The sequence below is a fragment of the Podarcis bocagei genome, assembly GCF_964188305.1.
Source record: "Podarcis bocagei genome assembly, chromosome: 9".
NCBI lineage: Eukaryota > Metazoa > Chordata > Lepidosauria > Squamata > Lacertidae > Podarcis > Podarcis bocagei.
The window spans coordinates 12149449-12175240 of NC_138134.1; the positions used below are offsets into that span (position 1 = coordinate 12149449).

The window sequence follows — 25792 nt, forward strand, 5'->3', positions numbered from 1 at the left end:
GCGCTCATCTTGCTTTACTGGTCGAGGGAGCTGGCGTACAGCTGGCGTACATGTGGACAGCATGACTAAGCCGCTTCTGGCAAACCAGAGCAGTGCACGGAAACGCCGTTTACCTTCCCGCCAGAGCGGTACCTATTTATCTACTTGCATTTGACATGCTTTCAAACTGCTAGGCGGGCAGGAGCAGGGACCAAACAACGGGAGCTCACCCCATTGCGGGGATTTGAACTGCTGACTTTCCGATTGGCAAGCCCTAGGCTCTGTGGTTTACACCACAGTGCCACCCGCGTCCCATGGGCTGCAGTAGTGGCATACATAAATAGCATTTTTTGACACCTGGGAATTTCAGTCTGAATTATCCCCAACAGAAAGGACTGGTTTTCTTTTTTGGAAAAGTACTTTAAACATTTTTTTTCAATTCATTATAAATTATTTCCCAATACTCTCCTACCCTTTTACAAGTCCACCACATATGATAGAGTGTACCTCAGCCTCATTGTGTCTCCAGTCTCCACTATTACTTCCATCAAAACTTATTTACACTGTTGAATTTATCTTAATGCTGCCAACGTTGTCAAATGTACACAATCCCCCCATATATTCAATAAAGGTTTTCCAATCTTTTTTAAACATATGTTCTTCTTGTTCTCTTATTCTATAACTTAGGTCTGCATATTCCATCAGTTGTAAGTTGCCATTCTTCTTTAATTGGGACCTCGCTCGTTTTCCATTATAAATTATTTCCCAATACTCTTTTACAGGTCCACCACATATCCGATCTGTATTATTTGTCGTGCTTCTGTGGAGTCATCGCTGCCGCTATGCCTGCTTTTCGGCAGGTTGGGGAAAAACAGCTTCCTCAAGAAGTCATTTTTATGGCCTGGTCTCCCAAGAGGGATTTGATCGCTCTTGCAAACAAAGTTGGAGAGGTAAGGTGGTCAAATGCACTACAGAGAGCAGTATGTAACAGTGGTAAACTTTTGAAAAGTCTTGAGTCTGGTCTGAAACGAGTTAGTTTAAAAAATAGTTCTGTGAATCCTTTATAACATAACACAAGATGGAACCAGATTTGTCAGCTACATGAGATGGCAATTACCAAGCGATTGTCTTACTGCTTTCTTATACCCTAACACTGCATCTACCTTATGGGAGCAAGAATCACATTATTTTTAAAAATAATATGTCATTAAAATATCTCCAGAGTTGTGAATAAAACTTTTTTTTTGGGGGGGGCATTTTAAGATTTTATTGGCATTTAATAAGTTAGATGCTAGTCGAAGGAAATTAATGGAAAACTCATGCATGGAACAGAAACACACACACACACACACTAACAAACATTTTTGAAATTTAAGTCTGCTGTCAAATGGCAAGAGGGGCACATTTGTAGAAAACCCACCAGAAAATTTATATGATCTCTCAGTTGGTTGAAGAAAGTAAGTTTGTGATTAAAAGTTAGCATTTTGTTATCATAGTAAGGCGTTGCTTCAAAACAGTTCTGGAAACAAATATTGGGAAGGGCATGCTAATTTCTACATTCTTCTTTCAAACAAGTAGCTAACACTACTTCATGTTTTAAAAAACGGGAGCAAGAAAAGCCTAGTTGATTTTGTTACCCCCTTCATCCTATGCACTCCCAATCCAAACCTAGATTTTTAAGAACAATTTTTGAAAAATCTAATAAAAGCTATTGGACTGTACCAGATAAAATCAGCTAGGATACATCAGATCTCATCTGACCGGGCAGTAGACTATTTCCTCTAGATTAGAATATAAGCTTTTCTGTGTGTGTTTTTGGGGAAAAGGTAATTGCAAAAACCTTATGTCCAAATCAGGTTTCTTTTCTTTTTTTAACTGCATTTTCTTAAGCCGTTTCATAAAATCACAGCCTCCTTTTGTACTCTGCTTTCTCTGTAGAGAGGAAGTCTGAATGTTTCTGCCTTTCTTCTAAATGCCTTTTTTAGGTTTTGCTTCATCGCCTTGCAAACTTCCAGCGATTGTGGAGTTTGCCACCCAGCGAAAGCACCGGGAAGGAAGTGACAGCCCTTGCTTGGAGGCCAGATGGCAAAAGTAATGTGCAACAAATAGCGAATAATAATAATAATAATAATAATAATAATAATAATAATAATGATAATAATATTTTTTTATTTATTTATACCCCGCCCTTCCCGGTTCAGAAAACCGGGCTCAGGGCGGCTAACAACCAATTTGAAACACTTAATTGGTGCAACAAAAACAGCATAAAATACAGTATAAAACATGAATAACAATAAATTCAAAATCAATTTAGGGGGGAAATCCATCCAATAAACATTAGATGATCACCAGGGATAGCTGGCTAAATTAGTCCTGTTTGGGCCAGTGAGGAGACCAGGGGAGAATTAGCTGTGGGATTCCAGAGCAGGTAATCTTCATAAAAAAGGGGAGAGGGAGGGAAGGAAGGGGAATAAAAGATCAGGCTAAGTTCAAATTGAAAGCCAGGTGGAATAGCTCTGTCTTACAGGCCCTGCGGATGGAAAATGAATCCTGCAGGGCCCTGGTCTCATGGGACAGAGCATTCTACCAGGTCGGAGCCATCACTGAGAAGGTCCTGGCCCTGGTGGAGGATAATCTGACTTTCTTTAGGCCCGGGACCTCTAAACTATGATTATTCATAGTTGTTTAAATTTTAAACCGAAGGAACGTGTCATTCATTCACTCTCAAAAAGCTGACCATGCTAACCCTGAAAAAGGCAGTCCTTTGACAATACAGCTCAGTTTGGCGTATTGCCGACAGCAAGTGATGGTTTTGGTTTGCGCTCAACCATGGTTTGTTATGTCCATTGCTTTTCATCACTGGCATGTACCAAAGAGGTGGTCTCTTGTGCATTGTGTATTTACCATTTCCCCATTCCTTCTGCAGTTTTGGCTTTTGCACTTGCGGATACTAAGCAAGTTATCTTGTGTGACGTGGAGAAACCAGAGAGCCTCCATTCTTTCTCGGTAGATGCTCCTATCACTTATATGCACTGGATGGAGGTTACAGAAGAAAGCAGGTAGGAGCGAGGCACAGAATGAGGGCCATTCATCTGGCAACCTCTGGTGCAAATCGCTTGCAGTTGCCAAACGGGGAAACATTTGCAAATTTACAAAAATCGAGAGCTTTCTTTAGCTTTCTGGGAAGTTTGAACTTCCTCTGTATTCCGTTGCATTATAATTCCGTGTACGACTACAGTGGTACCTCAGGTTACATACGCTTCAGGTTACATACGCTTCAGGTTACAGACTCCGCTAACCCAGAAATATTACCTCAGGTTAAGAATTTTGCTTCAGGATAAGAACAGAAATCGTGCAGCGGCAGCAGGAGCTAAAGTGGTGCTTCAGGTTAAGAACAGTTTCAGGTTAAGAACAGACCTTCAGAACGAATTAAGTTCTTAACCCGAGGTACCACTGTATTGGGTTTTAATATAAGTTACTTTTAATACTGGTTGGTATCTGATGAACTTTTATTTGGAGCAGAACTCAATGAACTTTTAAGTCCAGTGATTTCAGTTGGTCTATTTTGAGTATGAATTCATTGGACATTATCCATTGTATTGATATAATTGTCACACGATTTGCAATATAAACAGCTGGGATTTTTAAATGAAGATTAGTCTCCACCTGTGCCTTAAAAAAAGTTCAGTAATATGTCCTATACTTAAAGGAAACCAAAATCCAATAACCTAGAAATGAAGGGACTGTGTTTAAAAAACCATAGAAGCGTATCTGTGCCGTGTGAAAGCTAATCCAGAGCATGAGACTGCCTATTGCATAATTGATGGTGCTTCCACATTTTAAAATTTAACTTAGCTTGATAACTCCTGTGAAAGAACTGTATTTAAATACAGCTATTTTTAGAAGAAAGGCCAGACATTTTAGAATATGGTATTACCGTATTTTTCGTCCCATAGGACTCTCCGTCCCATAGGACGCACCTAGTTTTTTGAGGGGGAAATAAAGGAAAAAATTTCCTTTATTTCCCCCCAAAAAGCAGGTCGGGGAAACCGAACAAGGTCGAGGAACAGCAGGATGGCGGCGCTGCGCCTCCCTGCTGTCCCCCGAGCTTGTGGGGCTGGCCCATGTCTGCCCGGCGCGAGGGGCGCTCTGCATCAGGGCGCCCCACCGGCCGGGCAGCAGGCTGCTATCCGCAGCGTGGGGAGCCTTGCGGGGAACTCCTGCAAGGCTCCCCACGCTGTGGATGTCTGCCGGGCGCGGGGGGGCGCTCTGCTTCAGGGCGCTCCTCGCGCTGGGCGGCAGGCTGCTATCTGCAGCCTAGACAGCCCTGCGGGACCTCCCACAGGGCTGCCTAGGCTGCGGATGTCTTCCTGAAGCCTGGAGAGCGAGAGGGGTCGGTGCGCACAGACCCCTCTCGCTCTCCAAGCTTCAGCGAAAGCCTGCATTCGCCCCATAGGACGCACCCAGATTTCCCCTTCATTTTTGGAGGGGAAAAAGTGCGTCCTATAGGGCGAAAAATATGGTGCTTTCTATCTGACTTTCCAACCTGTCAATTTTTTTTTGTCATATTAGTTTTGGTATAACCCAAAGAGCCTTTTTATCTTCCCTTTCAGTGTCCTCACTTCCTTTTATAATACGGAAGACGAGTCTAATCTTCTTCTTCCAAAACTACCAGCATTGCCGAAGAAGTAAGTGTTGAGCTTTCAAGCTATGTTATCTGTGGGGTGGGGTGGGGTCTTAAAAACATTCATTTAAGCAACTGTAAAATATCAATGACTTCCCCCCTTCTTTCCATGGTTCCTTTTGCATATCATGAACCCCTGCATATTTTACACAAACTAAACCATTCAGTAGTCCATTATTAAATCTATCAAAATTTATTTACACTCTTGAAGTTATCTTAATGCTGCCAACGTTTTCAAGTGCATACAATCCCCCCCCATATAAACATTTTCCAATCTTCTTTAAACATGCATTCTTCTTGTTCTCTTATTCTATAAGCTGCTCATATTTCATCAGTTTAAGTTGCAATTCTTCTTTGTTTGGGACATCGCTCGTTTTCCATTTTGGGGCTAATAAAACACGGGCCGCAGTAGTAGCATACGTAAATAACCTTTTTTGACACCTGGAATTTCCGTCTGAATTATCCCCAACTGAAAGGACTCAGGTTTGTCTGTTTTTTGAAAAGTACTTTAAAACGTTCCCCCCCCATTCATTATGGATTATTTCCCAATACTCTTTTACCCTTTTACAGGTCCACCACATAGGTTTTTGCAGGCCTTCTGAGTAGATCAGCGACTGAAGCTTATTTTATGTATAAATTTCATTTTCTGAAGTTGAACCTGAATGTTTTTACTGTGTTGGTTTCCGTTGATACCATAAAGAAAACATGTGACTTGGTTGCCAGGCATCTTCCACTTCAGGCTTCCTCAACCTCGGCCCTCCAGATGTTTTTGGCCTACAACTCCCATGATCCCTAGCTAGCAGGACCAGTGGTCAGGGATGATGGGAATTGTAGTCTCAAAACATCTGGAGGGCCGAGGTTGAAGAAGCCTGTTCTACTTCTTTATGCTAATACTAAGAATGTCTACTCAAAAGTAAACACCATTGAGTTACATGAAGGTTGCGTCCAAAGTACGGCTGCAATCCTCTGCACACTTATGAGAAGACATGCGTACGGTTGTCCTTCTATGGCCTACATGAATGTGTGATTCTTACTAAGAAGATATCATTGAATGTGCTGACATTTCCCCTTTTTTTTAAACATAGCTACAGTACCACTGCAAAAATTTTCAGGTGAGGCTCATTTTCTGTTTCTATCTTTTCCTTTTTAGTTATGAGGACATAACATGTTTCGTTTTGTAACTGATATTTTAAACTATTACGTTTCAGTGAAGAAAAATCAGATGAGATTATGAAACTCATGGGAGATGTCAGGTAAATTATTTTTTTACTCTAATTTGCTTTATGTACAACCAGCAGCCTTGTATCAGTTGCTTGGGAATTCTAAGAAGCCAAACACACACACAAACAACAAACCCAGGGCAGTTTTGAAACGTTCAGCCCATCATGCAAAATTTCGTTACAATCTCTTAAATTGTGTCCAAATGCATAGCAAACAAACAGCTTTCCAAATTATGTTGTTGATACCGAGAATGAAAGAAATTCTGATTTCCTTTAAAAAAAAATTTTTATTTATATGTTTCAAATTTATACATTTCATTAATTTTACAATCATTTTAGCATTTCAAAGTTTGACTTCCTTCCCCCTCTTCTTGCTGTTCCTTAAATTTATTTTTTAATATTTTCTGCATGTCCAAATTCATTTAATTGGCTCATTTAATTATCTACTTTAAGTATAAACTCTTATGAAACTCTTATGAAACTTCAGGTAATAATAATTTATTATTTATACCCCGCACATCTGGCTGGGTTTCCCCAGCCAGTCTCCCAACAGAATATTAAAAACACGATAAAACATCAAACATTAAAAACTTCCCTCAACAGGGCTGCCTTCAGATGTCTTCTAAAAGTCAGATAGTTGTTTATTTCCTTGATATCTGATGGAGGGGCGTTCCACAGGGCGGGCGCCACCACCGAGAAGGCCCTCTACCTGGTTCCCTGTAACCTCACTTCCCGCAGTGAGGGAACCGCCAGTAATCCTGCCAGTGTTTTTATCTGTTTGCAGTTTATCTGTAAATATTCAATAAATCCATTTCCATTCTTTTATAAAAAAAAGTTTATCTTGATTTCTTATTCTTCTGGTCAGTTTTGTCATTCCATGAGTTCCAGTATCCATTCTTCCTTTGCTGGGACTTCTGCTTCTTTCAATTTGGGGAAGAGTAACATTCTTGCTGCTATAGTCACAAACATGAATAAATTTCTATACAATTTAGGTACAGTGGTGCCTCGCAAGACGAAATTAATTCGTTCCGCAAGTTTTGCCGTCTAGCGAATTTTTCGTCTTGCGAAGCACGGTTTTAACGGTTTAACAAAGTCGCGAGACGTTTTCGTCTTGCGAAGCAAACCCATAGGGAAATTCGTCTTGCGAGGCAAATCGAAAATGGAAAAACCTTTCGTCTAGCGAGTTTTTTGTCTTGCGAGGCATTCGTCTTGCGAGGTACCACTGTAGTTCTGTCCCTATAAAGGTAAGGGGACCCCTGACCATTAGGTCCAGTCGTGGCCGACTCTGGGGTTGCGGCGCTCATCTCGCTTTATTGGCCAAGGGAGCCGCCATACAGCTTCCAGGTCATGTGGCATGACTAAGCCGCTTCTGGTGAACCAGAGCAGTGCACGGAAACGCCATTCACTTTCCCGCCAGAGTGGTACCTATTTATCTACTTGCACTTTGACGTGCTTTCGAACTGCTAGGTTGGCAGGAGCAGGGACTGAGCAACGGGAGCTCACCCTGCCGCGGGGATTCGAACCGCTGACCTTCTGATCTGCAAGTCCTAGGCTCTGTGGTTTAACCCACAGCGCCACCTGCGTCCCTAGTTCTGTCCCTATAAGAACCAAATAATTTGGGGGATTCTAGAAGAAATTTCTCATCTTGGTGCTCCAGTTTATGTTAATTCCCATTAACCGCAAGCCAACACAACAAAAGGTTCGGGAGAATGCAATGACAGTCCAACAGCAACGGAAAGTTTGAGAAGACTACTTTCCTCGGTTGATCAGCAGAGGGCAGCATTTAGTTGTTTTGGCTCTGGTGTGTTTCTGAAGTTGGGAACGAAAATATGAAAATATTAGAAGGGGCCTTTGGATCTGAATTTTTGGCCGTTGCACTTTTGCCCACTTCCCGTATTGCAAATCCTGCAAGCTGTGGCGACGTGCACTGACTTAAATGGCTTTAAAAGAAAGTAAGACAAATTAGCGGAGGGGAAATCCATCAAGGGCTCCTGAGCGCAAGAACTAAACTCTCCGACTCCTCAGGTTCAGAGGCGGTAAACGTCTTAATATCAGTTTCTGGGGGATAAGCAGTGGGAGAACCATGCAGGCAACTTTTGTTTTGAAACAGTAAGTTGCCTTACACTTCCCTCCGTCTCAACCTGAGCTTGGGGTAAAAGGCACACTAATAGGACATGTCATTTTAGTGGGTGAAACTTAATTTTTACAAATATCTTAAGTATTAAAAATACATTTTGAGTGTAAGGAATTCAAATCTATAATTTTTGCGACTGGACAACATTTAGCTTAATAATAATAATAATAATAATAATAATAATAATAATAATAATTATTATTATTATTATTATTATTATTATTATTATTATTTTATTATTTATACCCCGCCCATCTGGCTGGGCTTCCCCAGCCACTCTGGGCGGCTTTCAAAAAAATATTAAAATACTGTAATACATCAAACATTAAAAGCTTCCCTAAACAGGACTGCCTTCAGATGTCTTCTAAAAGTCTGGTGGTTGTTGTTCTCTTTGACATCTGGTGGGAGGGCGTTCCACAGGGAGGGCGCCACTACCGAGAAGGCCCTCTGCCTGGTTCCCTGTAACTTGGCTTCCCCCAGTGAGGGAACTGCCAGAAGGCCCTCGGTGCTGGACCTCAGTGTCCGGGCAGAACGATGGGGGTGGAGACGCTCCTTCAGGTATACTAGACCGAGGCTGTTTAGGGCTTTAAAGGTCAGCACCAACACTTTGAAATGTGCTCGGAAATGTACTGGGAGCCAATGTAGGTCTTTCAAGACCGGTGTTACATGGTCTTGCCGACTGGTCTACTGCTTTTGGAAAACCAAAGAATTGTAATTTTACCTTCTGTAAATGTCACGTAATGCTTAATAATAATAATAATAATAATAATAATAATAATAATAATATTTTTATGAAGGCTGTTGTATAAATATTTTAAATAGATAAACAGGCAGGTGGGATTGCTAATGTATAAGGGTGCTTCCTAATTTCTGTGCCCTGATTATCTCTCTCTTTTAAACTTTAGGCTGAATGCTCTGGCTCTTGGGGGCAATTCTGGGTTTATTGAGATCTACGCTTATGGGATGTACAAGATAGCTACAGTAACGGGGGTGAGTAGGTCTTGCAACTGCCACCATACTTCTGCAGAGCGTGGCTCCAGAGCTTTCCAATAGATCTTCTTAGATAAATCCCGCTCCTGAATGTTAAAAGTCAGTCTTCTAAAGATGGAAAGGAGAGAGTTGGCTCTTGAAAAATTAAACCGGCGAGCTTCTGCAGGCAAAGTAGATCAGCTGCCGCTGAACCACAACACCCCTGAGAGCCAGTGTGGTGTAGTGGTTAAGAGCGGTGGACTCGTAATCTGGTGAACCGGGTTCGATTCCCCGCTCCTCCACATGCAGCTGCTGGGTGACCTTGGGCTAGTCACACTTCTCTGAAGTCTTTCAGCTCCACTCACCTCACAGAGTGTTTGTTGTGGGGAGGAAGGGAAAAGGAGATTGTTAGCCGCTTTGAGACTCCTTCGGGTAGTGATAAAGCAGGGTAGCAAATCCAAATATCTTTCTCCTCCTCCCCTGCACAAGACTGACAAGAATGTAACTCCTTTTCTTTTCACTGCATCCTTATACTGGAAAAAGCTATATTTGTAGTGCTATCATGCAACATTTAAAAACGCCTCTCCACCGCACATACTCGACCGCTCTAAAGATATGAAATTCCCTCCCCAAAGTTATTTCTTCCTTCTAGCCTCCCACATCCCTACATAAACACATAGAAAAAGAAAACATGTCAACCCTAATCAAAACGTACTGCACTGTACAATTAAGACAAGCTTCTTTAATGGTGAATAAAAAAGTACAGTGGTACCTCAGGTTAAGTACTTAATTCATTCCAGAGGTCCGCTCTTAACCTGAAACTGTTCTTAACCTGAAGCACCACTTTAGCTAATGGGGCCTCCTGCTGCTGCCACGCCGCCGGAGCACGATTTCTGTTCTCATCCTGAAGCAAAGTTCTTAACCCGAGGTACTATTTCTGGGTTAGCGGAGTGTGTAACCTGAAGCGTATGTGTCAGGGGCTGAGGAGCAGAGGCACAGGGGAGAGAGGAAATGGAGAGCGAAGGGGAAGAATCTGAGGGCAGCGTAGGGGAGTATGGCAGTGACCCGAGAGGTTCCATGAGCTTCTCCAGCGAATCAGAAGATTCCCAGAAGGAGGCGCCGATGGTCAGGGCAAGGGGGGCCCCAGGGGGGACGCACCAGAAACAAGGGGCCAGCGGGGACTCCCAAAGCAGCAGCGGGAGATCAGGACCAGCTTCCCCACCAGAGCGTAGTGGGGGGGGAAGAGTTCCATGTGTCCGGGCCAGCGTCTTCTCCAGCAGGGAGAGAAGAGGAGTCAGGGCTGACCACGCCTCTATCGGAGAGTGGGGGAACGGAGGGGAGGTCAGGTCCAGCTAGCCCCCCCGAAGGGGGAAGCAGTGACAGGAGCAGTGTAACGGTCAGGAGGAAGGTTGCCGGCTGGGCGCGCGCGCCAAGTTCGAATGTACAGGCGCGTGGGACAGCAGAAAACCCGGATTGGGAACCAGGTCCTAAAGCCCGCCGGAGGCAGGGGGAAGACTCAGGGGACTCAGCGTCAGAAGAGTCTAGGAAGGGCGAGACCCCAGCTGACAGGCGGAGCCAGAGGAGGAAAGAGCAAAGGAAGAGGTGGAGCAAGGCTAGAGTCTTAAACTGGTGTCTGGGGGGAGGAGATTCAGACGGAGCTTCAGCGGTCTAGAGTTTCAGACGTAGAGCTGCACGCTGCGGCTGTGAAAGTGGAACTGAACTTCAATAAAGACTTTTGTATATAACAACGAACTGGCGTTGGTCCTTTGTGAGCTGGGACCTCGGGCAGCTCTGACAGTATGTAACCTGAGGTACCATTGTACACCTTTTTTTTGCTCTCAGTGAGGTGTAATAGTATTTTAAACGGATTTTAGCAAATGCACACAGGCCGCAATCCTGTGGACTCAGACATGTGCTTTTGAAACTGGGGAGGAAAAGAACTATACAGTTGTTTTGTTTTATTCCCCCCCCCCAAAAAAAAGTACATTCATTTTATAACACAAATAAAAAACACAAACAGAAAAGACAATCAATACAAACAAATTCTTGTCATATCCTTATTTTTCTAAACATTGTTAAGTGGGCTTCTCCAAGTCCCACCTATCTAATTTTCTTTTTACAAGAACTATGCAGTTTTAATTGTATGAAGCATGATTCGTTCCTCAATACTAAGAAAATTAGGTGTATAACTTTTACATCGTTTCCTTGTAGGTGACTGGTTCTTGCCTCGCTTTGTGCTTATCAAGTGACTTGAAATCCCTGTCGGTTATTACAAAAGTAGAAGTTTCTCCAGAAAGTGAGCCAGAAATAACATACTTCCAAGTGAGTAAAGCTGCAGAAATACTTAGCGGCAATGTTTTGCTCTGGGTTGTTTTTTGGGGTAAATCATCCTTGTCAGTTCCGTTCTACAGTGGATGTATTCGGAATGTTTCTGAGCAACTGTGTTAAAATTTGGCTTGCTGGGATGGCATTTTATAAGTTTCATAAGTTTTTATAAGTTTCCCCATCAAAAATAAGTTTCATAAGTTTTTATAAGTTTCCCCATCAAAAATAAGTTTCATAAGTTTTTATAAGTTTCCCCATCAAAAATAAGTTTCATAAGTTTTTATAAGTTTCCCCATCAAAAATAAAAGGCCATACCTTCTAATCTTTTCTTAGAGAAAACCTTGCGCATTTTCACCTTTTGCTGAAAAATGGGACTAATTTAATTCCTGCCCCTATCTGGGCAGGCATAGTCTAACTTCTGTTGCCTATGATCTGGTAACCTCTAGGTTAGATTACTGGAACGCATTATATGTGTTGTTGTTTAGTCGTTTAGTCGTGTCCGACTCTTCGTGACCCCATGGACCAGAGCACGCCAGGCACTCCTGTCTTCCACTGCCTCCCGCAGTTTGGTCAAACTCATGCTGGTAGCTTTGAGAACACTATCCAACCATCTTGTCCTCTGTCATCCCCTTCTCCTTGGGCCCTCAATCTTTCCCAACATCAGGGTCTTTTCCAGGGAGTCTTCTCTTCTCATGAGGTGGCCAAAGTATTGGAGCCTCAGCTTCACGATCTGTCCTTCCAGTGAGCACTCAGGGCTGATTTCCTTAAGAATGGATAGGTTTGGTCTTCTTGCAGTCCATGGGACTCAAGAGTCTCCTCCAGCACCATAATTCAAAAGCATCAATTCTTCAGCGATCAGCCTTCTTTATGGTCCAGCTCTCACTTCCATACATCTCTACTGGGAAAACCATAGCTTTTACTATACGGACCTTTGTTGGCAAGGTGATGTCTCTGCTTTTTAAGATGCTGTCTAGGTTTGTCATTGCTTTTCTCCCAAGAAGCAGGTGTCTTTTAATTTCGTGGCTGCTGTCACCATCTGCAGTGATCATGGAGCCCAAGAAAGTAAAATCTCTCACTGCCTCCATTTCTTCCCCTTCTATTTGCCAGGAGGTGATGGGACGAGTGACCATTATCTTCGTTTTTTTGATGTTGAGCTTCAGACCATATTTTGCGCTCTCCTCTTTCACCCTCATTGAAAGGGTCTTTAATTCCTCCTCACTTTCTGCCATCAAGGTTGTGTCATCTGCATATCTGAGGTTGTTGATATTTCTTCCGGCAATCTTAATTCCGGCTTGGGATTCATCTGCATTCTAGGTTAGATTACTGGAATGCATTATACTGAATGCATAATATGTGGGGCTGCTGAAACAAACCCAGGTGATGTAATTTCCTCTGGCTATAATTTTATTCTCTTCCTGCTATAGTTGGACACCAGTTTGCTCTCAACCTATTTACCAGAAGTCACCCGAATGGCTAGAAAATTCACACACATTTCAACTCTCCTGCAGGTACTGTATTAAAATTCTCTGGCCCATTTTGCAGTCCCACTGGATTAAATCCACTTACAGTGGTGCCCCGCAAGACGAATGCCTCGCAAGACGGAAAACTCACTAGACAAAAGAGTTTTCCGGTGCTTCGCAAAACGAATTTCCTATGGGCTTGCTTCGCAAGACGACAATATCTTGCGAGGTCCTGCTGGTTTTTTCCCCTCCCCCCCTTTTTCTAAGCAGCTAAGCCGCTTATCAGCTGATCTGATCAGCAGAAAAGCCGCTAAAAGCCGCTAATAGCGCTAATCCGCTAATCCTTCAATGGGCTTGCTTCGCAAGACGAAAAAACCACTAGATGAAGAGAATCACAGAACGGATTATTTTCGTCTTGCGAGGCACCACTGTAGTTTAACTTGTCTAGATTAAATTGATCCATCTTTGAGAAAATTCGACTGTTGTTCTAAGGATAAGTTTCCTTGAACTACTTCCAAGTAAATGTAGTGAGGATCAGGCTGCCAGTGTGTTTTAATTCCGTTTTAACTTAATCTAGGATCGGAGGACGCCTGGGATGGGGGTGGCGCTGTGGGTAAAACCTCAGTGCCTAGGGCTTGCCGATCGTATGGTCGGCGGTTCGAATCCCCGCGGTGGGGTGAGCTCCCATCTTTCGGTCCCAGCTCCTGCCCACCTAGCAGTTCGAAAGCACCCTTAAAAAAGTGCAAGTAGATAAATAGGTACCGCTTTATAGTGGGAAGGTAAACGGCGTTTCTGTGTGCTGTGCTGGCTCGCCAGAGCAGCTTCGTCACGCTGGCCACGTGACCCGGAAGTGTCTCCGGACAGCGCTGGCCCCTGGCCTCTTAAGTGAGATGGGCGCACAACCCTAGAGTCGGATACGACTGGCCCGTACGGGCAGGGGGTACCTTTAGGATCGGAGGAAAGAAGGGATTTTTTTTTTAATGATAAACATTGGTTTTATGCAGTTTTAAAATGCATTTATCTGGTTTTGATAGTGATGGTACTATGCAATTTTAAAATATTTTAATGAAAACCATGCATTAAGGTTGATTGAATTTAATTAATATGGCAGATTTCTTTCTGCAAAATTGCATTTGTTTCCAATACTATAGAAAAAGGTTGGCATTTCTGTCCTTTCTCTGTTTGTAAACAGTATATAAAGCTGTCGCTGACATGCATGTGTGAAGCCTGGGAAGAAATATTGATGCAGATGGATTCACGGCTAACCAAATTTGTGCAGGTATTGTGAAAACTCTTCCAATTCAGGTGATTGTTATTTTAATACTGCTTCTCGTAATATTTTTCCCATGTGAAGAATAGGAACAGTTATTGTCACAGTTGCAGATGCTATGTTCAAGACTAGGTAGTCCACTTATAAAAGTGACACTCTGCCCCCATGCCTGGTCTAGAGGGTGAAGAAGTTTTTAATCTTTGATGTTTTATTGTGTTTTTAATATTCTGTTGGGAGCCTCCCAGAGTGGCTGGGGAGACCCGGCCAAATGGGCAGGGTATAAATAATAAATTATTATATATGAATAATTAAATAATAATAATAATAATCTTTATTGCGGTCCAACAACCCATAAAATGGATTCAGAGTAAAATACAGATTCATACAGACAACCCCCCAGGGAAGGAAAACCAAAGCGTTATTTTTGTTTAGTCATGGGTATGTTGATCTTTCATTCGTATAACTACTGAAAGAAACTTTGCCACGGCCACTGTGATATTATTGGACTTGTCATCCAGAAGATACAGTGGTGCCTCGCAAGATGAAATTAATCCATTCCGCGAGTCTCTTCGTCTTGTGGTTTTTTCGTCTTGCAAAGCACGGCTATTAGCGGCTTAGCGGCTATAAGAAAAAGGAAACAAACTCGCAAGACGTTTCGTCTTGCGAAGCAAGCCCATAGGGAAATTCATCTTGCGGAACGACTCAAAAAACGGAAAGCTCTTTCGTCTTGCGCGTTTTTCGTCTTGCGAGGCATTCATTTTGCAAGGTACCACTGTATTTGGTATAGTAGGCTTCAGATAGACCCGGCCGATTTGCCAATAGTGGTTTAATCAATAGTTCCCTAGCTTGTTCATACTGTCCACAATGCAATAAAATATGCCTCATGCAGTCGACATCCTGAGAGCATACACAGATCCTATTTTGATAAGGTATGCCCCTCAGTCTGCCATCCAGCACTTCTGATGGGAATACAGTGGTACCTCGGGTTAAGTACTTAATTCGTTCCATAGGTCCGTACTTAACCTGAAACTGTTCTTAACCTGAAGCACCACTTTAGCTAATGGGGCCTCCTGCTGCTGCCGCGCCACCGGAGCACAATTTCTGTTCTCATCCTGAAGCAAAGTTCTTAACCTGAAGAACTATTTTTGGGTTAGCGGAGTCTGTAACCTGAAGCGTATGTAACCTGAGGTACCACTGTACATTTAATCTGGCTTTGGTGAAAAGGTGCCGATGTGTTGGTACAGACAAATTTCTAAGATATGCAGGTGTCTGAAAATTGAACCCATAGTGAATTCCTACTGCTAATGGGCCACAGATAACATGAGACTGAGATCGGAGATCACAATGTGATATTTCCCAGAGCCTTTGCCTCAGCGATTCAAAAGTGGTATAGTAGCCCAGATGGTACAGGAGAGAAGGTGGCATACCAATCTCAGTTGCTACCCCCTTTTTTAAATTAAATTTTGATTGGAAATTTTATTTACAACGTAACATAACCCCCCCCCCCAATACAGAAATCCATCCTAATTACAAACACGAACATAACAAACAATAAGCATAACATACAACAATACAAACAACCAAATAAAAGACTTCCTTTATCCAGTATCTGGCCTCTTTATTTATTTCTTATAGGCTGTTTCGTTTATGAATAATTATTAAGATTTTTCTAATTATAACTTAAATATCCACAAAGTCTCCTGCAGACATGAATCAAAACAAGCCAGGTATGAATTTTAGGGCACTGTTTTGTGAAGTATTCTCTGCATTTCCCCCATGCTTTTTGAAATTCTTGTCTAGTGTGCCCTCTAATTCCTCTGTTAATCTAGCCAGTTCAGTATACTCTTAACAGTTTGTCTTGCCATTCCTTTTTTGTGAAAAAGGAATCGCAGTTGCTTTTCTAACCATAATTTTCATCCATGAGCTGGTAACTCCTCGTTGTTTAGGTATGGAAGTAACCCCTTCCCTAGGCCAAAGACTGATAAATTGTGAGCGGGAACAGTTTCCCGCGTTATGCAGGGGGTGTGCTGGACCCTGCCCTGCTCCATCGCTGGTGCGCCACGCCCCCCAGAAGAACACCCAATCGGGTGGCAGCTCGGGGGCGTGGTTTAGCCGCTCAAATGCGGCCGCGCCAGCTCTCCCTGCCATTGCGCCGCCGATCTCCTCAAGTCACCCACCACTCCCTTTAGGGCTTAGCTGCTCGCTTGACCTTGCTATGGACCTGTGGTTGGTCGCCCTGGTTGCCTAGGGGGCCTGGTAGGAGTTTTTTCCAATTGGCAAATTGGCACCAGCCTTTTGGGTTTTCCCCCCTACCTCGTAGCAATCGTCACAACTTTCTTGGTATTTGGTGGTTAGGCATTGGAATGTGTTGTTGGTGTATGGAAGGGCAAGGTGTGGCCATCACCTACCCCTTCACTTTTGGGTATTCCGTTAAAGGAATACGGCGGTCGTGGATCCTGTCCGATGCCCTGTGTGGCGGGGGGCCGTGGTACGACCCCCGGTGACATCAGCTTATAGTTGTATTTGCATCAACAGGCTCCCCCTACTGGTGGTTTACCGTCATCAGGCTCACCCCTCTCTGAGTGGGTGGAGTCAAAATTTGCGGTTGTCCAATGCCTAAGCCAATACCTCTCACATGCTGTAATCAATAAAGTTGTGGCCTTTTCTAGCCCATTAACCTAATATGCTATGTCCATGTGTCTTTATTATTCCCAAGCGCGGAACGGGTCCTTGAATCACAATTAAATGTGTTTGTATTGCCACCTTCAATCTGCAGGAAAAGAACACAACGACGTCAGTTCAAGACGAATTTATGCAGTTGCTGTTATGGGGCAAAGCAAGGTACTGCGCAGGAAGTTGTTTTTCATCAGAGTTGTGTACTGCGTTGCGCTCACAAGCAAAGTGAAATTTGTTTGTGGTGTTGTTGTTTTCCCTATACAGCCTTGAACTTCAGGCACTGCTTATGAATCAGCTCACAGTAAAGGTATACTAATGCATATGTTAAAATACTGTTACTGCCTTTTGATTGACCCTACAGTGCTAAAAACAAAGTCTCTTCCAACAGGGCTTAAAAAAACTTGGCCAATCCATGGAATCCTCTTATTCCAGTATTCAGAAGCTTGTCATAAGTCACTTGCAAAGGTAACATCTCCTGCTGTGTTGAGAGGGACGCAAATAAATATAGCAACTTATGGAACCAAGAAAACTTGAATACATTTGATGCTGAAGTCAGTTGAAATACCACCGCCACCTTCCCGTTCCACGGAAGAAAAATTGCTAAAATACCTCTCACTTATGCAAGGAAATCCTAGCTTGGGCTGAGTAGGAGTGATAACCAACGTTAGCCGTTTTCAGAGTAGACCCCTTGAAATCAGTGGATTTATTGATTTCATTGAGTCTACATGAAGTGTTATTAACACTCATATATCACACTATACGAGTAACAACCTAGTTAGGCAGAATTTAAACTTATTTTTTTTTACTTTTACCCCAGCAAAGCATAACTCTGTGGAGCTGTCAAGTTAGCTAACAGCATAATAAAGCAACATTAAAATTAAAAGCAGAATGAAACCAAACATCTTTCTTTCTTATTTATTTTATTGGGTTTTATAAACAAGAATACTGCTATACAAATAAGTATACCAAGTTTTCTCATGTCAGGAGTAACCGTGGACCAAACATCATATATAAACTATAAATCACTTGTATTTTGCTTGGTTTCCTTCAGTCTGTCAAATATTCCAGATTATTATTCTTTAATAATAATGCATTGTTGTGTGTGATGACAGCTCCTCCACTGAAATGTTTTTGCTGCCTTGCTTTTGATAGCGGCTCTGAGGCTTTGCTTTACCATCTCAGTGAACTGAAAGGAATGGCATTGTGGAAACAAAAGTATGAGCCTCTTGGACTGGATGCAACAGGAATCGAAGGTACATATTATTAGCTTTCTGGCTAGCGTGTGGATCGTCAACTCAGCTGATGTTAAATAACTGTTCTCTCTTTACAGAAGCCATTACTGCGGTGGGCTCCTTCATCCTTAAAGCAAATGAGTTGCTTCAGTATGTATTCATCTAGATCGTCGGATGCAAAGCATTTTTAGACTTTGGTTTCCTGTTTAAATGTCGGGAGCAAAAGTTTGTTGTTGTCCAAAATACAACTTAGTCTGTACAACTTAGTCATCACCTTTCTGTGAAGATCCTGACCAATATTTTGCTGTAAATATTACTGATAGTGCATAAGCAGCACTATGACTTTTCAGAAGCACTATAACATATTGTATTTAAGCACTAGCCTGCTAGCCAGAAGAGGTCAGGAATTGCATATGTACATAGAATTCCATGCTGGCAGGTTGGCAGAGGAAGGATGGAATATTCCATCCCTTCTCTCTTGACAGATGCAAAAAGGGACAGAATCCTGGAGCTTTATTGCCTAAAAATGAAGATTTCAGCAAGAAGTTTGCTAGAAGCGGGAAAGACCCCTCCCCTCTCACTCCTCTCTCTATAGAAGTGGAACAGACTAGCAAAAAGGTTGCAAGCTAGTAACGTCTGATGAACATATTTATAAGGTTGCATTATATTAATGATATTGCAGTGATGACGTACCTTCCAGCGTGTGGAACTGCTCACATGGAAGAAAATTCTAACGAGGGAGGTGGGCTTTAGAAAAACCTTTCAGTCCGGGTAGCATTTGGAATAGGTTTTAATGCCCTTTCTATTCTTTCTTTCTACAGAGTTATAGACAGCAGTATGAAGAACTTCAAAGCTTTTTTTCGGTGGCTATATGTAGGTGAGGAAAAATTAGTGCTAATGATATAAACCAGGGTTCGATTTCATGAAGCGTAACTGAAAAATGGAAACCTACGCACATGAAGGGATAGATCTGAATCTTATTAGCTTATTTGCCACCAGGGAGCATAGTTAGTTCTGCCGTAATAGGTTGGGTAAGGGGATGCGGGTGGCGCTGTGGTCTAAACTACTGAGCCTCTTGGGCTTGCCAGTCAGAAGGTTGGTGATTCGAATTCCCACAATGGGGTGAGCTCCCGTTGCTCGGTCCCTGCTCCTGCCAACCTAGCTGTTTGAAAGCGCGCCAGTGCAAGTAGATAAATAGGTACCACTGTGGTGGGAAGATAAATAACATTTCCATGCGCTCTGACTTCCATCATGGTGTCCTGTTGCACCAGAAGCGGTTTAGTCATGCTGGCCACATGACCCGGAAAGCTTTCTGTGGACAAACGCCAGCTCCCTCGGCCTGAAAACAAGATGAGCGCCACAACCCCATAGTCGCCTTTGACTGGACCTAACCGTCCAAGGGTCCTTTACTAGGCGACTCCACATGGACAAGTCTTTACTTTTTTTCTCCTCAGAAATGAAAGGAAGCCACCCAACCAAGGTAAATAGGTTGGGTGGCTGCCTTTCATTTCTTAGGAGAAAATACAGTGGTACCTCAGGTTACATACGCTTCAGGTTACAGACTCCGCTAACCCAGAAATAGTACCTCGGGTTAAGAACTTTGCTTCAGGATGAGAACAGAAATTGTGCTCTGGCGGCGCAGTGGCAGCAGGAGGCCCCATTAGCTAAAGTGATGCTTCAGGTTAAGAACAGTTTCAGGTTAAGAACGGACCTCCAGAACGAATTAAGTACTTAAGGTACCACTGTAAAGTAAAGACTTTAAAGTTGCCTAGTTCCCACCAACAGGGACATCATGAAATAGGAAATGCCATCCATTTCCTTTCTGAAGATAGCTTAGGGCTGTGGAGGGAAAGCCATGGTCTCCCAGTGTTTCCTTCCCACACCCAGAAGGGCTGGATTTTCATGAAGAAGGACAAGGGGAACGGAGAAAGGGGGGGGCAGAATAGTCTTAAGTTTTCCACTTGGAGTGAAGGGGTTTAGGGGAGAGCAAGTTCCTGTCTATCTCCTCCTCCCAGAGCTGGCAATGTTGATAGGCCTTTTGAGTCTTAAATATTGTCCTTTGTATTTTACATAAAGAGATACAGAAAAAAAATAACCATCGCATGCTGTTGTTGCTGCCTTTGTGGAATTTTCAAGCAGGTATACAGTGGTGCCCCGCAAGACGAATGCCTCGCAAGACGGAAAACTCGCTAGACGAAAGAGTTTTCCGTTTTGGAGGTGCTTCGCAAAACGAATCTCCTATGGGCTTGCTTCGCAAGACAAGAATGTCTTGCGAGTTCCTGCGGGGGTTTTTTCCTCCCCCCCCCCTTTTTCTAAGCCGCTAAGCCGCTTATCAGCTGATCCGATAAGCTGATAAGCCGCTAATAGCCGCTAATAGCGCTAATAGCGCTAATCCTCTAATCCGTCAATGGGCTTGCTTCGCAAGACGAAAAAACCGCTAGACGAAGAGAATCACGGAACGGATTCTTTTCGTCTTGCGAGGCACCACTGTACAGTGGTACCTCAGGTTACATACACCTCAGGTTACATACGCTTCAGGTTACACACTCCGCTAACCCAGAAATAGTGCTTCAGGTTAAGAACTTTGCTTCAGGATAAGAACAGAAATTGTGCTCCGGCGGCGCGGTGGCAGCAGGAGGCCCCATTAGCTAAAGTGGTGCTTCAGATTAAGAACAGTTTCAGGTTAAGTACGGACCTCCAGAACGAATTAAGTACTTAACCCGAGGTACCACTGTAATTACTATGTTTTATCATTGCTGTATTTTGGTGAAAAATCTTCTCTGTTTTGGAAGCGAGGGCAGTGGAATGGAAATTAATTGTGCTGTCCTGGTAATCTTTTTTTTAAAAAAAAATTTCCAGCCATGCTGAGGATGTCAGAAGATCATGTCCCTCCAGAGCTGAACAAGGTAGTATTTCTGTGCTCTGTCATGTATGTTCCATTTCCTACATGTATTTAAAGGCAATACCATTACACCCTATCAAATCAGAAATGTACAACAACAACAAAAAAGGCAATCCAGTGATATCTAGCCCCCTTAACTAAATTAAATATTGACAAAGAATAAAATTGACACGGTTGCTCACAGAGTATTATTGACATTTTAATGTTAATTAGGGTTGTGTTTTGTTGTTTGATCTGCTACTGTATAATTATTTTATATTCAGTAATTTTCATGTTCTTTTAAAGAGAAATACTTTAATTTTGATGTTGCTGCTTGCAGAATTTTGGCAGCTGATTTTTAAAATGTGGATTTTCCCCCCCTCTTGTTTCTCAAAGATGACTCAGAAAGATATCACTTTTGTTGCCGATTTTCTTACTGAACATTTCAATGAGGTAAGTTTTTTTTTAATTTGACTGGCTACTGTGAATAAATTATTACATTTGCACATGATCTAGCTGACTTTGAGTTTTTGTTCTTTCAAGTGAAAGCAAACAGATTCATCTGTTCAGGTCAGCAAAGGAGATCTGAATTTAGAAAGCAGATTTCTGCTCATACATTTGAAGGGAGAAAGAAATGTGCATTTGAGTTATTGTGATTTATTTATAGACCACCCTACCTCCAGAAATCTCAGGGTGGTCTATAACACTATATAAACATAAATGTGAAACATCTTAAAACAAAATAAAACTTGATAGTAATACAAATTAATGACAGAGAACATTTCAGACTCAAAACAGGTAAAACTATAGTGGCTCAGCTTTTCCCACAGCTTGAGGAAATAAATGTGCTTTTTAAAAGAATCTAGAAGACTTAAGTTTTACTACCAAGATTATATCCATGGTACTGGGGGAATCTATAAAATGTTCCTGTACAAATAGTTCTTAACACCTCACAGATTAAGTCAAATACTCTTAGCAGTACCGAGTAAATGTTGAAGACACAATACACCTATTTTTGGGGGAGGATAATTTGTAATTTCAGCACAGAAATAATTGGATAACCCAATATGCCATTATTCAGTTATTGTAAGAACCCAGTACAGGAAGAGGACCTGGAAGTAACATTACATTTGCTTTCTGCTGTGAGAGTACTTCTTGCAAAAGCTTGAACACAAATGGGGATGCCTGGAATAATGACCAAATTGATGTACTGTAGCAGAGAAAGTCATGAACGGATAGAGTAATGGTCTTTATTTTATTTTGGAATGATAACATTCCAGGGCAACTGTTATCCATGTAATCTATATAGTATAAAGTTGCTATATGTAGTGTCTCTCAAATATATACACGTGTGTGTTTGTGTGTTTCTGTTCTCTTAACTAGAATAATAAATCTACTGTATTTTTAAAAAGGTACCTAAAAGACAGTACTGAGGGGGCCAATCATACCTCCAGCAGGAGGCAGTTCAATAATTTGGGTGCCACTGTGGAGAAGGCTCTGCCTTATTTCACCACCAACTGCAGATCACAAGGCCTGGGGGTATTTGGAAGCTAACTTCCCTCCTTCTGATACATATGCCACCGAGGCTGTGATATAATTAAATGTGGGACCTTGGGAGTTAGCTATCTTAATAATTCTTCACGTTTCCACTTAAAATAAAATATACATTGCATTCCATGTTTGTTTGTTTTTTTTAGGCACCTGAGCTCTACAATCGTAAAGGGAAATACTTTAATGTAGAAAGAGTTGGTCAGGTAATGAATCAAGTCTCTTTGTTAAGACAGGGAGGTGGGCAAATGAGCTGCTGAAGGAAATATATTTTGCAGGTCGGAGCTCATGGCAGGGATAGCCTCTCGCTCTGTAAAGCCACGTTCAGCATTCTGGAATCCGTTTAAGCAAATCAGATGAATTTATGTGAACGAATGTGCTTCACTGACAAGCTTTCCCACTCCTTACACTCAATATTTATAACAACATACAGCAAATCGAAATAATTTTGAGAACAAAAATAGGTGAGGGCCTTCAGACTATGCTAACGGGCTTCCTTGAGGCGTCTCACTGACTGCTGGCCTATATTGTGTGTTCCTCTGAAGCCCCAGAATATGCATGAATTTTCTCAGTGCTTCCGTGTGGTTTAGAAATGTAACTGGCCTGGGGGATGCTGTCGGCTGTTCTGATGATGGCTGGGTACAAACCTCCAGTTTGACGCAGGTGTGACTTAAATGATCCTTCATCAAAACGCTGTTCTTACCTATTTACATAACTCAGACACGGCAGAAACTGTCACATAATAATAATAATACAGTCATACCTCGGATTGAAGTAGCTTCTGGATGAATATTTTCGGGTCGCGCTCCGCGGTGACCCGGAAGTAACGGAACGTGTTACTTCCAGGTTTCGCCGCATGCGCAGACGCGCAAAATGATGTCATGCGCAGAAGCGGCGAATCGCGACACGCGCAGACGCGGGTTGCGTTCACTTTAGGATGCGAACGGGGCTTCGGAACAGATCCCGTTCGCATCCAGAGGTACCACTGTAATAATTTATTATTTATACCCCACCCATCTGGCTGGGTTTCCCCAGTCACTTTGGGCGGCTGCCAACCGAATATTAGAAACACAATACAGCATTAAACTACTCTGGAACCTTTGCAACGCGCCCCCCCTCCAGTTCTTCTCTGTTCTTTAGATGTGCAGCAACTCTGGGGGGGGGGGGGTTTCCATTTCTGACCTCTGCCTTGCATCACAGAAGTGATCTCATGAGTCACCCTCTTACAGAAGAGTATAAAAGATTAACAAAAGAGAGCTGGGCTTGCCAATAGCTTGATAGCAGACCCTAATCTCTCCAGACAGCATTCTCAGCAGATGCACCACATTGCAAAGGATTGGTCATTCCGTCCTACTTGATTTGCTCAGAGGGGGTAAGATCTCGTTGACTTTGGAGGAGTTTATTTCCTAGCAAGTATGCTTAGAATTGGGACGTGGGTGGCGCTGTGGGTTAAACCACAAAGCCTAGGACTTGCCGATCAGAAGGTTGGCGGTACGAATCCCTGCAACGGGGTGAGCTCCCGTTGCTTGGTCCCTGCTCCTGCCAACCTAGCAGTTCGAAAGCATGTCAAAGTGCAAGTAGATAAATAGGTACCGCTCCGGCGGGAAGGTAAACGGCGTTTCTGTGCACTGCTCTGGTTTGCCAGAAGCGACTTAGTCATGCTGGCCACATGACCCGGAAGCTGTACGCTGGCTTCCTCGGCCAATAAAGCAAGATGAGCACCGCAACCCCAGAGTTGGCCATGGCTGGACCTAATGGTCAGGGGTCCCTTTACCTTTTTATGCTTAGAATTTCCGCCTTAGCAGATTTGAAGAAAACATTGGGATTGCCAAAAGTCTTAAGAACAGTAGACATTTTATGTCCCCTGAAGGTTTTTTTAACAGCTCAGCCTCTGAGCAGCTGCAAAGATGAGGGTTCAAGTTCCAGGGAAAAGTAGCAAGCAGGAGGGAGGGAGAGTTATTCTTTTCTCCGAAAGATTTACAGTGACATTCTATAAATGTCTACTCAAAAGTATGTGTCATTGAACTCAGTGAGGCTTACTTCAGAGTAGACACTTGCAGAATTTCTCTGTAAATCCCTTGGTAAATTAAAAAGTTGTTTTGAGAGAACAGTAGTCCCAAAAAACTTTTTAAAAAAGCATTTACTATGTCAAAGTTAAGGAATACATAATTATACACAAGCACTTCCATTTACTCTGGATTCTTCATGAAGGAGAGTGAACAAATTGCTCATTTAATTACCATATATTTTGCTCTATAAGACTCACTTTTTCCCTCCCAAAAAGTAAGGGGAAATGTGTGTGCGTCTTATGGAGCGAATGCAGGCTGCGCAGCTATCCCAGAAGCCAGAACAGCAAGAGGGATCGCTGCTTTGGCTGTGCAGTGATCCCTCTTGTTGTTCTGGCTTCTGAGATTCAGAATATATTTTTTCTTGTTTTCCTCCTCCAAAAACTAGGTGCGTCTTGTGGTCTGGTGCGTCTTATAGAGCAAAAAATACGGTAACTCCTCACAATCACAAGAGTCTAGTTGTAGATGATAGTTTCATAGAGCAAAGGTTTATAACCATCTCTGATAAACTAAGATAACAGGTTATTTTGAGTAAACTGATTACTGGAAAATAAAACACATTCTAAAGCCCTAAGAAAAAGGTCACAAAACTTTCTTTAGTAGGTTATCTATTTGAAATCGGAAGGTCTGGTCATATTTTCCCAGCATCGTTGAGATATAAACTTGTCTTGCTCTCCAGTATTTGAAAGATGAGGACGATGACCTTGTGTCCCCACCTAACACAGAAGGAAACCAGTGGTTTAACTTCCTCCAAAATAGCAACCATCTCAAAGGTACTTCATTCTCTTATTACCTGATGAGCTGAAGATGATGAGGCTGCAAGCATTCAAGTACAGTTGTTTAATATGGCACAGTATAGATTTAGCAATTTGTGTTGTTCTTAGCAAGTGTGTTTGTTCAAAAGGGGAAGGCAGTTGAGGTGGAGCTGCCAAACTAAATCACCCAGTCCTTCCATTTAAACATTTCATTCAGTCTCTGTAATATAATCTTAGGTTGCTTTTTCACCAATAACTGATTTCTTTAGATGAAATTGTGACATTTGAATGTGAATTTCATTTCCACCAGTTGGATGTATCTAGCACAGACACAACCCTAAGAAGTATGCTGTACCAAAATATTTTCCTTTCAGAACCCAGTTTTTGACATCCTGTTTTCACAGTGAGCACTCAGGGCTGATTTCCCTAAGAATGGATCGGTTTGATCTTCTTGCAGTCCATGGGACTCGCAAGAGTCTCCTCCAGCACCATAATTCAAAAGCATCAATTCTTCGGCGATCAGCCTTCTTTATGGTCCAGCTCTCACTTCTATACATCACTACTGGGAAAACCGTAGCTTTACCTATACAGAC

The 25792-nt window shown here is 42.6% G+C and overlaps 1 protein-coding gene across 1 annotated transcript in view; it reads left to right on the forward strand.

Annotated features, from left to right (window-relative positions):
- ANAPC4 (anaphase promoting complex subunit 4) overlaps positions 1-25792 on the forward strand; it is a 36926-nt gene that overhangs the window by 722 nt on the left and 10412 nt on the right. The window contains exons 2-21 of the mRNA XM_081207673.1: positions 762-929; positions 1965-2070; positions 2906-3038; positions 4593-4667; positions 5749-5775; positions 5872-5916; positions 8923-9007; positions 11198-11308; positions 12736-12819; positions 13964-14050; positions 16818-16882; positions 16982-17024; positions 17106-17182; positions 17870-17970; positions 18048-18099; positions 18771-18826; positions 20809-20855; positions 21227-21283; positions 22528-22584; positions 25124-25217. Coding sequence (XP_081063799.1) covers positions 822-929; positions 1965-2070; positions 2906-3038; positions 4593-4667; positions 5749-5775; positions 5872-5916; positions 8923-9007; positions 11198-11308; positions 12736-12819; positions 13964-14050; positions 16818-16882; positions 16982-17024; positions 17106-17182; positions 17870-17970; positions 18048-18099; positions 18771-18826; positions 20809-20855; positions 21227-21283; positions 22528-22584; positions 25124-25217 — 1510 coding nt within the window. The 5' untranslated portion in view covers positions 762-821. The remainder of the gene's footprint in view (positions 1-761; positions 930-1964; positions 2071-2905; positions 3039-4592; positions 4668-5748; positions 5776-5871; positions 5917-8922; positions 9008-11197; positions 11309-12735; positions 12820-13963; positions 14051-16817; positions 16883-16981; positions 17025-17105; positions 17183-17869; positions 17971-18047; positions 18100-18770; positions 18827-20808; positions 20856-21226; positions 21284-22527; positions 22585-25123; positions 25218-25792) is intronic.